The 16,355-nt window shown below is 42.7% G+C and overlaps 1 protein-coding gene across 3 annotated transcripts in view; it reads right to left on the minus strand.

The window, feature by feature from the left end:
• The window catches only part of CD80 (CD80 molecule), a 30,416-nt gene that overhangs the window by 9,433 nt on the left and 4,628 nt on the right, over window positions 1-16,355 (minus strand). For 2 of the 3 annotated variants that reach the window (XM_017518908.2, XM_017518906.2), the window contains exons 3-4: window positions 5,441-5,758; window positions 2,292-2,576 (exon numbers count right to left, since the gene is read on the minus strand). In XM_017518908.2, the coding sequence (XP_017374397.1) occupies window positions 2,292-2,576; window positions 5,441-5,758 (603 nt within the window). Of the gene's footprint in view, window positions 1-2,291; window positions 2,577-5,440; window positions 5,759-13,808; window positions 14,110-16,355 lie in introns of those variants that run through there. The other variant, XM_017518910.2, reaches the window with a different exon arrangement.

Here is a 16,355-nt window from a genome sequence, read left to right on the forward strand (position 1 = left end):
CTGAGGCCGGTGGATAACAAGGTCAGGAGTTCAAGGCCAGCCTGACCAACATAGTGAAACCCCGTTTCTCTTAAAAACACAGAAAAGTTAGCCAGGCGTGGTGGCACCCACCTATAATGCCAGCTACGCAGGAGGCTGAGTCAGGGGAATTGTTTGAACCTGGGAGGCGGAGGTTGCAGTGAGCTGAGATTGCACCACTGCACTCCAGCCTGGGTGACAGAGTGAGACTCCCTCTCAAAAAAAAAAAAAGAAAAATCCAAATCAAAATGCAATTCAAGCTAGTATTACTGATTTAATAATCAGTACTCTGTACTGCTTTCTACCTTCAATCAGAATAATGTAAAATTGGTTAAATAATACTATAACGAGAAAGTTAAAATAGAGACCTAAACTATCTTTATGATTCAAGCCTCATTTTAATAAAATTTTTACCATACATAAAAGATGACTGAGACGGGTAAGTTTGGAGTATCAATAAAGTCATGTCAGAGTTTGGTTTATATTTGAACTAATTTTCCTAGGAAATTTTATCTCATTGAGGAAAATAAAGAATCTGCTGTCAGACTGAAAGATCTAGAGTAAATCATATACTAGCATGAATTGCTAGACCATCTAAAATAAATTCTCAACTTCTCAACTACAAGTTAAGTCATGAAGAAGACATGCTATTATATATTGTGCTATATACTTATATGTAACTGTATATCAAACTCAGTGTATTGTTTCTTACTATGCAGTCACAAAACCTATCCTTGAAAATGGGGTTAGGGGTAGGGAGAGAGACCTGTGGTCCTCTGTATGATCAGCCATACAGTTTAAACAAGTATTAATATTTCGAACATCTGAGTTCACCTGTGAGCCATCTTAAGCCATCATAGGCTTATGATGCATATATTCATATAAACCCAACTTTTTCATTGTATATTTTCAAATGGCTTCACCTCTTGAGGAAAGGGAATTCTCTAAGTTTACTACCAGTAGGCTAAAATATTTGTCCCAAGTTGACCTCTTTTCAGGTATTGTCTTCAAGAGAACACAGACTTGGTTCCGAAACCAGTAGTACTTAAAAAGCACATTAACCCACACAAAAAATAATTGTTTGGCACCATGGAACCATGTGGGTAGCATGCCCTAAAAAAAAGTACCAAATCCCTAAGGGCAATTTCAAAGGGCACATTTTAATGCTTTCAATCACAATATTGTTACAATAAATTTTTAAGATGAATGCTTGATGGAGAGTGGTTATTAGGATATATAAATTTTAGAATATTAAAAGAAAATAAAATTAGTAACTTCACACCTTGCACAGTGACTTTATTTTTTAAGTTTATTTTAAATTGTTTTATTTATTCCTTTTAGAGACAGTGTCTCACTCTGTTGCCCAGGCTGGAGTGTGGGGGACATGATCATAGCTCACTGCAGCTTTCAACACCTGGGCTCAAGTGAGCCACCCACCTCAGCCTCCTGAGTACCTAGGACTACATGTGTGTGCCACCAAGCCTGGCTAATTTTTTAATTTTTTTTGTAGAGACAGTGTCTCTTCATGCTTCCCAGGCTGGTCTTGAACTCCTGGTCTCAAGTGATCCTCCCACTTCAGCCTCCCAAAGTGCTGGGATTACAGGCATGAGCCACTGTGGCCAGCCTCACAGTGACTTTAATAAGTCATAATAACACATGTTATTTGTGTATCTAAAAATACTATAAAATACTATCAAAGTAAATATGACAATTCTAAAATGTGTCTGGCTGAGTTACAGTAATATGCCACATAAAAATGGCATATTACTAAAAGCACAAAAAAATTAGCCAGGTGTAGTGGCACACACCTGTAATGCCAGCTTCTCAGGAGGCTGAGTCAGGAGAATGGTTTGAACCCGGGAGGCACAGGTTGCAGTGAGCTAAGATTGCACCACTGCACTCCAGGCTGGGCGACAGAGTGCATATATGATGGTATTCCATAAAATTATAATACCGTATTTTTACTGTACCTTTTCTATGTTTACATATGGTTAGATGTGCAAATACTTACTGTGTTACAACTGCCTGTGTATTCAGTGCAGTAACATGCTGTACAGGTGTGTAGCCTCAGAGCATTAGGCTGTACCATGTAGCCTGGGTGTGCAGTTGGCTCTACCATCTAGGTTTATGAACGTACACTCTGATGTTCCAACAGTGACAAAATTGCCTAATGATGCATTTCTGAAAATGTATCCCCATCATTAACTGACACATGACTGTATTATCTTTTTAGATTCTCTATAGCAGAAACTCCCTGGAACAGTGTCACTTACGTGTTCTCCAGTTGAAGGTCTGATTCACTTTTAAATGTCCATACTTAATGAGACACATGAAGCTGTGGTTGGTTGTCATATTGAAATCCAGTTTGCTGCTAATAGTATAGAGCTCAGTTTCAGGGTCTTGGGAAACTGATGTGTTGATGGCATTTAATTCTTCTCCATTTTCCAACCAGGAGAGGTGAGGCTCTGGAAAACCTCCAGAGGTTGAGCAAATTAGCCTTCTAATGTCAGAAGAAGTTGGGATTTCAAAGTCAGTTATACTGGGTGTAGGGAAGTCAGCTAAAGAAAGAACAAGAATATATGATTACATATAGTTACAAACCTATGTGTGTAGAGGTTTATTTTTAAATAATTTTCTAGCTTTAATAGGACCATGATAAAGGCCGGGCGCAGTGGCTCACACCTGTAATCCTAACACTTTGGGAAGCCAAGGCAGGTGGATCACCTGAGGTCAGGAGTTCAAGACCAGTCAAGTCAACATGGCAAAACCTTGTCTCTACTAAAAATACAAAAATTAACCAGGTTCAGTGGCAGGCGCCTGTAATCCAGTTAGTCAGGAGGCTGAGGCAGGAGAATCGCTTGAACTCAGGGGTTGGAGGTTACAGTAAGCTGAGATCACACCACTTCACTCCAGCCTGGGCAAAAGAGCAAGACTCCATCTCAAAAAAACAGAACAAATAAGAATGATAATATGAGATATAATTTGCAACTTCCCATTAATCAGTAATAGTTATATATAATCCAAAGGCTAACTTTGATTTAAATTAGTTATATCAATTCTTTACCACTTTTGATGGAGACAGGAGGGCACTTATTAGAGAAAGGAGAAGTAGCTTTGTGTGAATAAACGTTGCCAGAGAACTTGCAGTTGTTAAGAGATGAAGAGGAAAGTAATAGACATTTACTGAGCTCTTCTTTGTTAGTTCTGGACCTTATCTCATTTTGCCTTCATAGAAACCCTAGAGAGGTAAGTTGTAGATCAAAAAAGGCCAAAGATCAACAATTTCACATGATTTAACCTAGTATTATTTCCATTTTATAAGTATTCAAACAAGTTTAGAGAAATTATAACCAACTAGTAATGGCAGAATTCAAATCTGTCTGACACCAGAGCCTGTCTTTTCTTGTCCCTGCCTTTCTTTCTTTCCTTTCCTTTTCTTCTCTTTTCCTTTCTTCCTGATTACTTGAAGTACACAAGTGGCTTTCTTCTATGTTAGCTATTTATTTATTAAACTATAGTGAACACCTGTAAACCCATTCTCCAACTTGACACACAAAACACTGGCAGTAAATTAGGTGAATCTGCTGGTATGGTGTCACGTATCCTGTCCCTCTCTTTCCCTTACCTAAGGTTATCACTACCCTAAATTTGTGGTTAGCATTTCTGTGCTTTTTAAAAGGTTGTCTTTTACATAAGGGGCCTGTGGCTTTGCTCTTGAGAATGGTTTCTCTTGTCTTCCTTTCTGGCTTTAGCCTTTGAACATTGCCCTCTCCTCTCTGACTACCTAAACTCAAAACAAAAATAGAGAAGGCTTTGCCTAACATAGAACTTTCATTTGGAAAGGGTCTAGATGCGGAGAGAGAGAACATAAATCTGGTCAGGGAGAGGAGATCTTGAAGAAAGGAAAATGCTGCCTAATTTGCAAGCCTGGGACCTGCCTTTTGAAGAGACATTGTGTGCATCTGAGTGGGGGGCAGGTATTGAACTGTAGTCATGAGTTTTTGCTTCTACTGATTCTCACCAACACCACCACCCCCCCAAAAAAACACCCAGGACCAGTATTTTTAACTTTGTATATTTATTTCTGGATGGGTTTTCCCCTCTCCTTATTCTGTTCTGAGACCGTGGACAAAGCTCTTTATTTTAGGTGAGAAGAAAAACTGTGAACCACATTAGTGATATTTTCATCTGAAAATATAATTGAAATTTATTTGAATAAATTAAATTTATTTGAATTCATTTCAATTTTTTATTATTTTGATAGCAGATGTGCTATTTATTTATTAATATGTATAAGGAAGCCTGAAAAATAGAAAGCTGTATAGATTAAGTTAGTTGTTAATTGGTTTGGGAGCCTTCCATGTGTAATTTATGACTTCTCTGTGTTTAAATATTTGTCTGAATTAATTTCCTGGGATGAAGCTATGCTAGTTTTCAAACAGGAGATGCCTTTCAGAAATTTGTATATTTTGCAGTTGCCAGACCAATATAATACCTGGTTGAAATTTAAAAAAAAAAAAAAAAAGTAGTCTTTTACTCAGAAAAACCTATGTCCCAACAACAACCTTCAGCCTATAACCTCATCTACTACACTTTATTGATTTTCTTTTTTTCATTTTTGTACTTTTAGTAGAGATAAAGTTTTACCATGTTGGCCAGGCTGGTCTTGAACTCATGGCCTCAAGTGTTCCACCCGCCTGGGCCTCCCAAAGTGCTGGGATTACAGGCATGAGCCACCGCATCTGGCCTAGGTTTTCTATTTTTTTTTTTTTCAAGACAAGGTCTTGCTCCATCACCCAGGTTAGAGTGCAGTGACATGATCCCAGCTCACTGCAGCCTCGACCTTCCAGGCTCAAGCCATCCTTCCACCTTAGCCTCCCAAGTAGCTGAGACTATAGGCATGTACCACTACACCTGGCACCCGGCTAATTTTTTTTTTTTTGTAGAAACAGGGTCTCACTATGTTGCCCAAACTGATCTTGAACTCCTGGCTCAAATGATCCTCCTGCCTTGGCCTCCCAAATTTTGGGGATTACAGGTCTAAGCCACCATGCCCAGCCCTGTTACATTTTCAGCATGCTTTTACAGGCATATATTGCTGGTTCAAGTGCAGTTAGTAGAAAGGCTACATCAAATTAAAGATCCCCGTGGTGATTGAGAGGCTCTTTAGGTCATTACAGTGCCCCAGGATGGTTGTTATGAACTTGGATTGTCAAAGAAGAAGAAATGCAAGTTAACAGATATTACCACGACATCTTGAAAAACCAGTTAGGATTTATCGTACAACTAGAGTCTTAACTCCAAGAAATGAAGTGAGATTACATCCCTCTTTGGTACAGTTTTCACCTAAATCAATAGCCATGTGTCTTTGAGGGCATTAAGAATCTGCTGGCCTAGAGTAAAGTCTGAAAACCCCACCAACCTTTGACCGATAGCATCACTTCAGCCAGGTGTTCCCGCTTGAAAGCATCTTTTTCATACTTCAGAACAACACACTCGTATGTGCCCTCATCAGATGGGCGCAGAGCCAGGATCACAATGGATAGGTTATTAGTGATATCAAAGATGGTCCGGTTCTTGTACTTGGGCCATATATTCATGTCCCCAGACATCATAGTCAGCACCATTTTCTTCTCCTTTTGCCAGTAGATGCGAGTTTGTGCCAGCTCTCCAACAGAAACATTGTGACCACAGGACAGTGTTGCCACTTCTTTTACTCCCTTGGTCACCTGGATAATACCTATGGAGAGGCAAACAGAACAAGATTGTTTATTAAATATAGATTCCTGCATGGTCAGGAATCCAAAGTTCACAGTAACAGAACTTAGGATGTTGTGTCTAGTGACTAAGCATCAATCCAGTTTGATTTTTTTGGGTCCTCAATGCTTTTTTTCTCTTTTTTAAAAATTTGGTAAAAAACACATAACAGGTTGGCATGGTGGCTCATGCCTATAATCCCAGCACTTTAGGAGACCAGGGCGGGTGATGCACTTGAGGTCAGGAGTTTGAGACCCGCCTGGCCAACATGGTGAAACCCCGGCTCTACTAAAAATGCAAAAATTTAGCTGAGCATGCTGGCCAGCACCTGTAATCCCAGCTACTAGGGAGGCTGAGGCAGGAAATCACTTGAACCTGGCAGGTGGAGGTTGCAATGAGCCAAAATCACACCATTGCACTCCAGCCTGGGCAACAAGAGTGAAATTCCGTCTCAAAACAAGCAAACACATAGCATAAAATTTATCATCTTACTGATTTTTAAGTGTACAGTTCAGTGGTGTTAAGTATATTTACATTGTTGTGAAACAGATCTCTATAAATTTTCATTTTGCGAATCTGAAACTCCATGTCCATTAAACAACTCCCCTTTCCCCCTCTCCCCTCAGCCTCTGGCAATTGCCATTCTGTTTGTATAAATTTGGCTACTTTAGATACCTCATAGAAATTGAATTATATAGTAACACTCTGTTTATGACTGGCTTATTTCACTTAGCTTGATGCACTCAAGGTTCATTCATGTTGTAGCATGACAGGATTTCCTTCCTTTGTAAGGAATGGTAATGATATGATCATAATGATAATGAATAATATTACACACACACCACATTTTGTTTGCTCATTCGTCGATGGACATTTGGCTTGCTTCCCACCTCCTAGCTACTGTGAATAATGTTACTATGAACATGTGTGTGCAAATGTCTCTTCAAGACCCTGCTTTCAATTCTTATGAATATATGGAATTTTCGGGTCATATGGTAGTTCTATTTTTAATTTTTTGAGGAACCTAAATAGTGTTTTCTATAGCAGTAGCACCGCCAATGCATAAAAAACAAATTTGGTTTCAAAAACAGAGAAGACAAATCACTAAAAGCGAACTCATGGACCAATCATTATAACATAACCTATGCCCTTCCTTTTTCTAGAGGATTTTCCAATGGCATGAAGGGTTTCAGAGCATATGAGCCTCTCCCAGAGAGGCAATTTATAATCCTATTATTTCTTCTTTTTTTTTTGAGACAGAGCCTTACTCTGTCTCCCAGGCTGGAGTGCAATGGTACAATCTTGGCTCACTGCAACCTCCACCTCCTGGGTTCAAACAATTCTCCTGCCTCAGCCTCCCGAGTAGCTGGGATTACAGATGACTGCCACTGCATGCAGCTAATTTTTGGGTTTTTTTGTTTTTTTTTTCAGTTGAGACAGGGTTTTGCCATGTTGGCCAGGCTGGTCTTGAACTCCTGACCTCAGGTGATCCCAAAGAGCTGGGATTACAGGCATAAGCCACCACACCCGGCCCTATTACTTCTTATTTGCTTTACCTAATGCAGTACCATGCCCAAGAGAAGTCAGTCCTGACCAAGGTACTGGGCATAGTGGTAGTGGAGGAGGGCAAGGTGCTGCTGCCCACCTCTGTATAGATGGCCTATATTGAATTACTCTTTATACTATCTCCTTTTCTTGCTTCTTCTGTGGTGGCTCTATGGACAGGGGCTATTTCATTTAATCTCCCAACAACCCCATGAGATATGTATTATTTCCCCCATTTTGCAGCTAAGGCAGCTGAGAGATTGAAAGGTTCAGAAAGCCTAGGACAGGGCAGGTCGGCGTAAGATTCCAAGGGCCTATGATTCTGCAGTCATGAGGAAGAATGAGGGAGGGAGATGGGGTCAATTAAGAAGAAAAAACTGGACCATACTTTAAATAGGTAGGGAAATATAATCAGTCTTCATTATTCATGAATTCCCACTTACAGAAGGCCTGCTTCCTGGCTGTGTTCCCTAGTCACTTGCTTAGGTAATTTTCAGCCACTACTGCCTTGAAAAATATGGAAGAATTTCAATATAAAGACCTAGTCTCTCATGCTCACTGCCTTTTCCCCTGTGTTTTTCCCACAGCCCCTCTCCCCACAATCATGTGGTACAACAACACACACACAGACACAGATATGCACGTGTACACACGTTCATTTAAACTACAGAACTGCATTTAACCATGGGAGAATTGAAGAATAAATTTTATCCAGATTGAGTGAGCTAAAGACTCAGACCTTCATCTGTATTAAGGTGACAGATGAAGGTTTTATTCCTGTGCTAATTCCTGGACTTAACAGGCTTAGCACAGGAATAAAACCTTCATCTGTCCCCATGCTATCTCTCATTGTTCAATACCCGCCTATAAGTGAGAACATGTGGTGTTTGATCTTCTGCTCTTGTGTCAGCTTGCTGAGAATGATGCTTTCCAGGTTCATCCATGTCCCTACAAAGGACACAAACTCATCGTTTTTGATGGCTGCATAATATTCCATGGTATATATGTGCCACATTTTCCCTGTCCAGTCTATTATCGATGGGCATTTGGGTTGGTAAATGCCAGATATAGGTGATGGGGAGGAAGGCAGCAAATCACACCGCCACGTGTGTACCTATGCAACAATCCTGCATGTTCTTCACATGTACCCCAAAACCTAAAATGCAATAAAATAAATTTAAAGAAAAAAAAAAAACCTTCATCTGTCACCTTAATACACATCCTGATTCCTCCTGTTTTCACTTGAGTGACTTACAAATTGAAGCTCTCGGGACTGCCTAATACCTTAAAGGCAGTCATGACTAAGTGCTCACTGCTAACATCCCTGCCTAGAGGCTGCTGGTTGTTGGTATAGAAAGAACATGGCCTTTTTGTATTCAATAAAATCCGCGGTAGTTGTGTGACCTTAAGCAACTTACTTAACTTCTCTGAACCCCAATCTTCACATTGCTTATTATGAGGATTAAATGAGATAATTTATGTCAAGTACATACTGTGATTCAGTGCCTAGATACACACCAAATATGAATCCCATTCTCCTTTCTCCAAGGGGGTAGGGAATTTACTAACTTCTAAGGTTTTTAATTTCATCTTTGGACAATTCGATTGAGGAACTTTTGCTTTGCTTTATGTTGAAGTCTGTTTTCCTCTAGCTTCTACATGCATTACAAAGCACATCTCATTCTTCTTACATAACAAACCTTGCAGATATCTGAGGATAGTTATGGCCTCTCTCAGATAGTTCTGTGGGTTCCCATCTGCCCCTGTTCCTTACTGAGGTACTGAAAGTGAGTACCCTCACTTTCCTCACTACACAGTTTGGTTTGTATGTATATTTTTTTGAGACAGCAAAGTTCACTAAATCTAACATTCCAGACATCCACTGTGTGATTGGCTCAAAGTAGAACTGGGTTGTCACCTCCTTTACTTAAATCTATGTTTGCAGCCTAAAGTTGGATTCAATATGTTAGCAGCCACATTACACCTTTGATATACCTACTGGTATACCGACAAGCAAACTGCCTTATGTTCCCACCCACATATACCACTGAGTGCTGCTTCCACATCCAGTCCAGTCCAACACCCCACCAAATGGGTAAAGCTCTTCCAGTGACGTTACCTATCAAGAGTTATCCAGAATCTTCCCTGCATCTCCATATGATGACACATCTTTTTTTTTTGAGACAGTGTCTCGCTGTTTTGCCTAGGCTGGAGTGAACTGGTGCAATCTCAACTCACTGCAACTTCCACTGTGCCCACCTCCCAGGTTCAAGTGATTCTTCTGCCTCAGCTTCTTGAGTAGCTGGAATTACAGGTGTCCACTACCACGCCCGGCTAATTTTTGTATTTTTAGTAGAGACGGGATTTCACCATGCTGGCCAGGCTGGTCTCAAACTCCTGACCTCAGATGATCCACCCACCTCAGCCTCCCAAAGTGCTGAGATTACAAGTGTGAGCCACCGCGCCTGGCATGACGACACAGCTTGAGCATTCAGAAATATGGAAAGGCATTTGCTTGTCTTATATATATAGCCAGATGCCTATAGGCCAGGAGTTGGGGACACTGGATCCCCAGTGAGGGAGAAAGTCCACTGGTCCCTGAGAAGACCTGGATATAAATACCAACCAAGGGCTAAACAATGTACTCAGCCCCAGAGGATGTGAAAGTCATAGTAAGGAGTATGAGATCTGGAAGGGACTTCCATGATCATTCATTCTGGTGACCTTATCTTACAGATGAGGAAATTGAGCTGAGGAAAGGAAACTGCCCAGTTTTACACATTTTTCTTTCTGGCCCAGGCTTTTAGGGCCATTCTTCTTGTTATGAACGTCTTCAGTTTTAGGCCCAGTTCCAGTAAGCCAACACTGTCCCCCATCCCAACCCAGCCCTGCCACAGAGCCCTTTTGCTTTAAGAACCAGAATCATTTTCTTTCCAGGCCTGATTGATTCCCGTGGCTTCCAGCTGAAATGATTCCCATGCTTATACCTTTGGACTATTTCTACCATCTTCAGGTAGGCTAAATGGATCCTACATCCTGCCTTTATCTCTTTGGCTATTTGCAGTCCATGCCATACAGTTACCCTCCAGCCTGGATTTGCTAAAAGGGTTTTTATTTAAAATATTTTGTTCATTTCTCCATATAACCGAGAAATGTCAGCACGTTAATATCTGAACTAATCTCTGTGTCATCAATAGCACCAACATTCCTTAGCAGACTATATTTTCTGATTTTTGGTTGAGACAGCATGGTCACTCTTCCAATGCTGTTGTAGGACCTAAAAGCAGCATCCCGCTAAGGTCGCGGTGCCCCCTGCCCAGTGCTGTTGTGCTGTGCCTTCTGGGCCCTGTATCCCCCGGAGCCACACAGATCCCCTTAGAGAGACCCATGTCTAGGGACAACGTTTTCTGGGCCCTGTATCCCCAGAGCCACACAGATCCCCTTAGAGAGTCCCGTGTCTAGGGACAGCGTTTTCTGGGCCCTGTATCCCCCGGAGCCACACAGATCCCCTTAAGAGAAACCCGTGTCTAGGGACAGCATTTCCAAGCCCTCTCTCTTCTTAGATAGCAAGATCATGGGGCTCGAGCACCTTTCCATCTCACCAGCCACTCTCAGGCCTCTGTCAGACTGGATGTGGCCCCACCACAGCACTGAAGAAGAGAGTTTTGTGATGATGGGTATTTGCATAGCAAAGTGAGATAATGCAGAATGGTCCAGGCACCCCCTGGCAATTGTGTGGAATGTTACTAGTCCCTGCTTTAGGGAATATAGCTGAAAGAGTGGAAGAAACAAAAAGATATATTTGAAGGGAGCATATTTTGAAGTGAAGGTATATTAGCAAAAGATCAAATGACAACCCATACACTCTTAGTGTTGCAAGGAAAGCAAAATGAGACATAGAAGGAATGTGGGCTGTCCATTTCGATTGACTTGGATTCTAGACCCAGCTCAGCCACTTGCTGTTTCATCTGTTTCCTCTTCTCTAAATAGGTATGATATCCACCCCTTGGAATCATTGGAAAATTCAATTCAATTAAATGATATAAATAAAAAGTCACAAGGACACAGCAGGTCTTCGGTAACAGTTTCTGTTTTTCTCTCTCCTCCCACTGCCAACTCCTACCTTCTGTTTCCTTTCATTTCACTCAGGGGTTATGTCAGATATGTAGGACTCTGGTCTTGCCACGGGCTCGACAGACAGCAACTCACTTATCTGGGACCCCAAATAATTGGATCTTTCCCCACCTAACCATTTGTTCCCACCCAAAAAGAATCCAGTATTTCTCTGATTTAGATATGTGGTGATGTTAGCAAAACAGAAAGCATAACTGAAAGAGAAATTATCTAATTTTGACGATGGCTCGTAAGGAGTTTTGTCCAGCCTTCTGAGGACAAGTGTGGGTGTCTCTTGAAAAGTCATAGCACATCATCAATGGGCTGCTCCACGTTCCTGTCTGAAATCTGCTTCTCACCAGACACTGGTGCTGAGGAAGAACCAGACTAAAAAGAGGAACCCAAAATTTTCCAAACAATTTGGGAATTCACACAGGACCCAGCTTTCGGGGTTTCACCACAGAAAAGAGTTGAAATGTCTCTTAACAATTTTGTATGCTTCTGTGACTCTGGCAGGGAGGGTCAGGACCCAGAAATGTCAGCATTACTGCCGCAAGCCTGGTTGAACTTCTGAGCTTGCTTTGTCATTTTCGAATGGGCATTGTAACATCTACCCAACCCAGTGGATGTGAGAATTCAAAATGAGATTCTGCTCTTAAAAGTCCTCCACAGTACCTGGGTCGTTAGAGGGAGCCAGTGTCTTCCCCAGAGACCACATAGCCCAGGTCCCACTTTGCTCCCATCTACTCTTGTGGCCCCTTGTCGGAGAGGCCTTCCTTAATCTCCAACAGCAACATCCTCCCCGGCCCCCTCCATCCTGCTACTCTTTAGTCTCTTTGCCTGATTGTTTCTCTTCAGGCTTGTCTCCAGCTGATATATATTTTTTCAACTGTGATGTATATTTACACGTATATGTGACACATAATTAGACACAGAGCCATGGAGTGGAGGCTTTGTCCATTTTGTCACTGCCGTATCTGCAGTGTCTAGAACAGGGCCTGGCCCATAGTAGGTGCTTAGTAAATACTTGCTGAATACATGTCTAGGCATGAGGAGATGAGATCTGGCTCCAACCACTGTGTATTGGAATCATAACCTTAATTAAGCTGGGTAACCTCTCTGGGCTTCAGGTCCCATTTCTATAAAACAGGCATAATACTATTGCTATGATTTGAATGTGTCTCCTAAAGTTTGTGTGTTGGAAATTTAATCCTGGGTGCAACAGTGTGGAGAAGTGGAGCTGTTAAAAGGTGATTAGGTCATGGAGATGCTGCATCATGAATGGATTAATGCCATTTTCTTGGGAGTGGGTTCACTACAGCAGGAGTGGCTTCCTTATAAAGGATAGCTTTGGCCTCCATCCCACTCTGTGTCTCATGCGTGCTCTCCTGCCTTTCTACCCTCTGCCATGGGATGATGCAGCAAGAAGGTCCTCATCAGATGTCAGCCTCTTGACCTTGGACTTCCCAGCCTCCAGAACAGTAAAAAATAAATCTCTAAATTACCCAATCTCAGGTATTCTGTTATAGCAGCACAAAACAAACCAACACAACTATCTTCCCCGCTTCACATAATTATCTTAGATATCACAGGATACCAAATGCAAAGTGCTTTCTTAACTACAGAATGTGCTACAGATTTTTAATGGGGCTGTTCTTTCTCATATAAAACAGCCTGCTTTCCTGAACCACACCCGGGATAGGACCAGCATCACCAAGGTAACTGACTGACTCTTGAACTGAGTTCAGTGCCCATAGCTGGCATGAGGGGCCCATCTTGCACCTCTACCCAGCAGCCGTCAAGAAGGGGCAGAGGCGGCTGGGCGCGGTGGCTCAAGCCTGTAATCCCAGCACTGTGGGAGGCCGAGGCGGGTGGATCACGAGGTCAAGAGATCGAGACCATCCTGGTCAACATGGTGAAACCCCGTCTCTACTAAAAATACGAAAAATTAGCTGGGCATGGTGGCGCGTGCCTGTAATCCCAGCGACTCAGGAGGCTGCGGCAGGAGAATTGCCTGAACCCGGGAGGCGGAGGTTGCGGTGAGCCGAGATCGCGCCATTGCACTCCAGCCTGGGTAACAAGAGCGAAACTCCGTCTCAAAAAAAAAAAAAAAAAAAGAAGGGGCAGAGGCTGTGAGAGGTGGCAGAGTGAAGACAGAAATGGACAGCAATGCTGCTTGCCTTCTGGCGAATGTGCAGAAACTGTCCACCTGTATGGCATGCTGGGGACACTCAACAGTGCCAGCCTCAGCCTCTGCCTCTCCCAGGCCCTTTGCCACCCTCTTGCTCTGACCACTTAAACTCTGGACTGCTAGCCACCCAGGAGAGGAAGCGATTTGCCAACAAGTGTGCTCTAGTTTTAGACAAATAATGTACCTCTCAAGAACTCAATCTAGGCCATGCGCCTGTAATCCCAGTACTTTGGGAGGCCAGCCCAAGGCAGGTGGATTGCTTGAGCCAGGAGTTCGAGACCAGTCTGGGCAACATAGCAAAAACCCCATCTCTGCAAAAAGAAAAAAAAAAAATAGATCTTAATCTACAACAGAATATTACTTCAGAATATTATTTGGCCATAAAAGCAAATGGAGTACCAAAACATATACAACACGGATGAACCTTAAAGTCATAATGCTCGGTGAAAGAAGATAGACACAAAATGTCACATGTTGTAAGAAATGTCCAGAATATTCTTTCTTACTTGGATTCTGGGGAAAAAAAAAAAAAAGAGAGAGAAAAGAAATGTCTACAACAGGCAAATTCATAGATACAGAGAGTGGACTGTGGTTACGAGGAGAAGGGGTAGAGGGGAGTGAGGAGTAGCTGCAAATAGGCACAGGGTTTCTTTCTGGGATGATGGAAATGTTCTGGAATTCAATAGTGATGGTGGTTTCACAACATTGCAAATATACTAAAACCCACTGAATTGTACACTTTGTTTCTGTCTTTTTTTCTTCATTTATTTGTGGCAGAGTCTCACTGTGTTACCCAGGCTGGAGTCTAGTCACACAATCTTGGCTCACAGCAACCTCCACCTTCCAGGTTCAAAAGATTCTCCTGCCTTAGTCTCCTGAGTAGCTGAGATTTAAGGTATAGGCCACCTTGCCTAGTTAATTTTTGTATTTTAGGTAGAGATGGAGTTTTGCCATGTTGGCCAGGCTGGTTTCAAACTCCTGCCCTCAAGTGATCCACCCGCCTTGACCTCCCAAAGTGCTGAGATTACAGGCGTGAGCCACCGCAGCTAGCTGAATTGCATACTTTAAAATGTTGAATTTTATGTCATTGCAAATAAAACGCAAAGGGAAAAAAAGAACCCATTCTAGGAAGACCTGAGTCTTCCCCACCCTCACCATGGCTGGAGGCTGGGTGGATGCGGTAGCCAGGCTAGAGTGCCCCTCCCAGGGAGTTAGAGAGGCTGCCCTGGCAGGGGTCTGAGGGCTGCATCACCACTCCTGGTGGAGAAGGGAGAGAAACAGTTGACACATCTTAAAACTCACCAAATGACATGACATACATGACCTCCCTGGAAACACAAGTGTGCTTTTTAAATAAACATTTTCTGCTGGGTGCGGTGGCTTACACCTGTAATCCCAGCACTTTGGGAGGCCGAGGCGGGTGGATCACCTGAGGTCAGGAGTTCCAGACCAGCCTGGCCAAGATGGTGAAACCTCATCTCTACTAAAAAATACAAAATTTAGCTGGGTGTGGTGGTGCACACCTGTAATCCCAGCTACTCAGGAGGCTGAGGCAGGAGAATCGCTTGAACCTGGGAGTGGAGGTTGCAGTGAGCGAGATCGTGCCACTACACTCCAGCCTGACGACAGAATGAGACTCCGTCTCAAAAAAAAAAAAAAAAAAAAAAAAAAAAAAAAAAAAAAAAAAAAAAAAACAAAAAAAAAAAAAAAAGAGAGAGAGAGAGAAAAAAATATAAACATTTTCCCTGACTATAAAATAAACATTCTAAGAAATAATGGAAGATACAGAAAAGCATCAAAGTCACCTATTATCTCGCCACCTGATTTTACCGTTCCTGGTTTATGCACACCTGTCCAACAGGAGTGACTATTTGGACCATTCTAAATGTTTGATTAGGTGAACTAGCACCTACAGGGCTGGTGTCAGCCCTGGGCTGGGTGCTAGCCACACAAAGGAGATAGGCAGAGCTGCGTCTGGTGGCTGCAAGCTTGAGACCTGTGTCCCCTGATGTTCACACTGCTCCTTTTCTCTTTCTAAATAGTATTTATATCCTTAAAATGCCCAGCAACTTGAAGAACTGTTGTCAGGGTAATGATGGCAACAATCACTGCTCATGGGACCCCTGGGCCAGCAGCATAGAGGCATGTGTTGCGGGGAGAGGATGTGTTCTGTGAATGGTGGCACTTTGGGGTATTCTCTTTTCTCCTAGCTCTGAGTTCTCAGACTATAAACTTATAGGCAATGCTTTTCCTGCATCTCTTGCCTCCTCTTTAGACCTGAGCCTCCCTTAAAGGACTTCGGCTCTGAAGGAAAAGCTGCCCATATTGGCCCTTCTAAGATTAGCCCTGTTAGAGCCCCTGCCTTACTGCCACCAGTTGCTGGAGTACAAAGTCAGGTGTTTCTGCCCCCATAGACAGTGCCTGCCGACCTAGAGGGAAAGAGGAGCCTGGCTGGTTCCACCCTGTGTATGAAAGAAGGGTCCCTTCCCTTGGGCATTAGTGGCTGGGCAGGGGGAGGGGGAGAGCACCTCTGCCAGGGTGTGGCTTCTGACCCAAAGCAGGAGAGGAGGGCCTACTGTGGCAAATCCCTGCCCTGAACAATGCCCTCTATAATCCTTCTCCACTGTATTCACTCAATCTCACCTCTCAGAGACCATGCACAACTCACACCTATGCTCCTATTGGGCAGTCCTCACTAATTTTACATGGTACACACTCTCCAATCCATTGA

This window comes from Cebus imitator, unplaced genomic scaffold (genome assembly GCF_001604975.1).
Source record: "Cebus imitator isolate Cc_AM_T3 unplaced genomic scaffold, Cebus_imitator-1.0 Scaffold713, whole genome shotgun sequence".
Lineage (NCBI taxonomy): Eukaryota > Metazoa > Chordata > Mammalia > Primates > Cebidae > Cebus > Cebus imitator.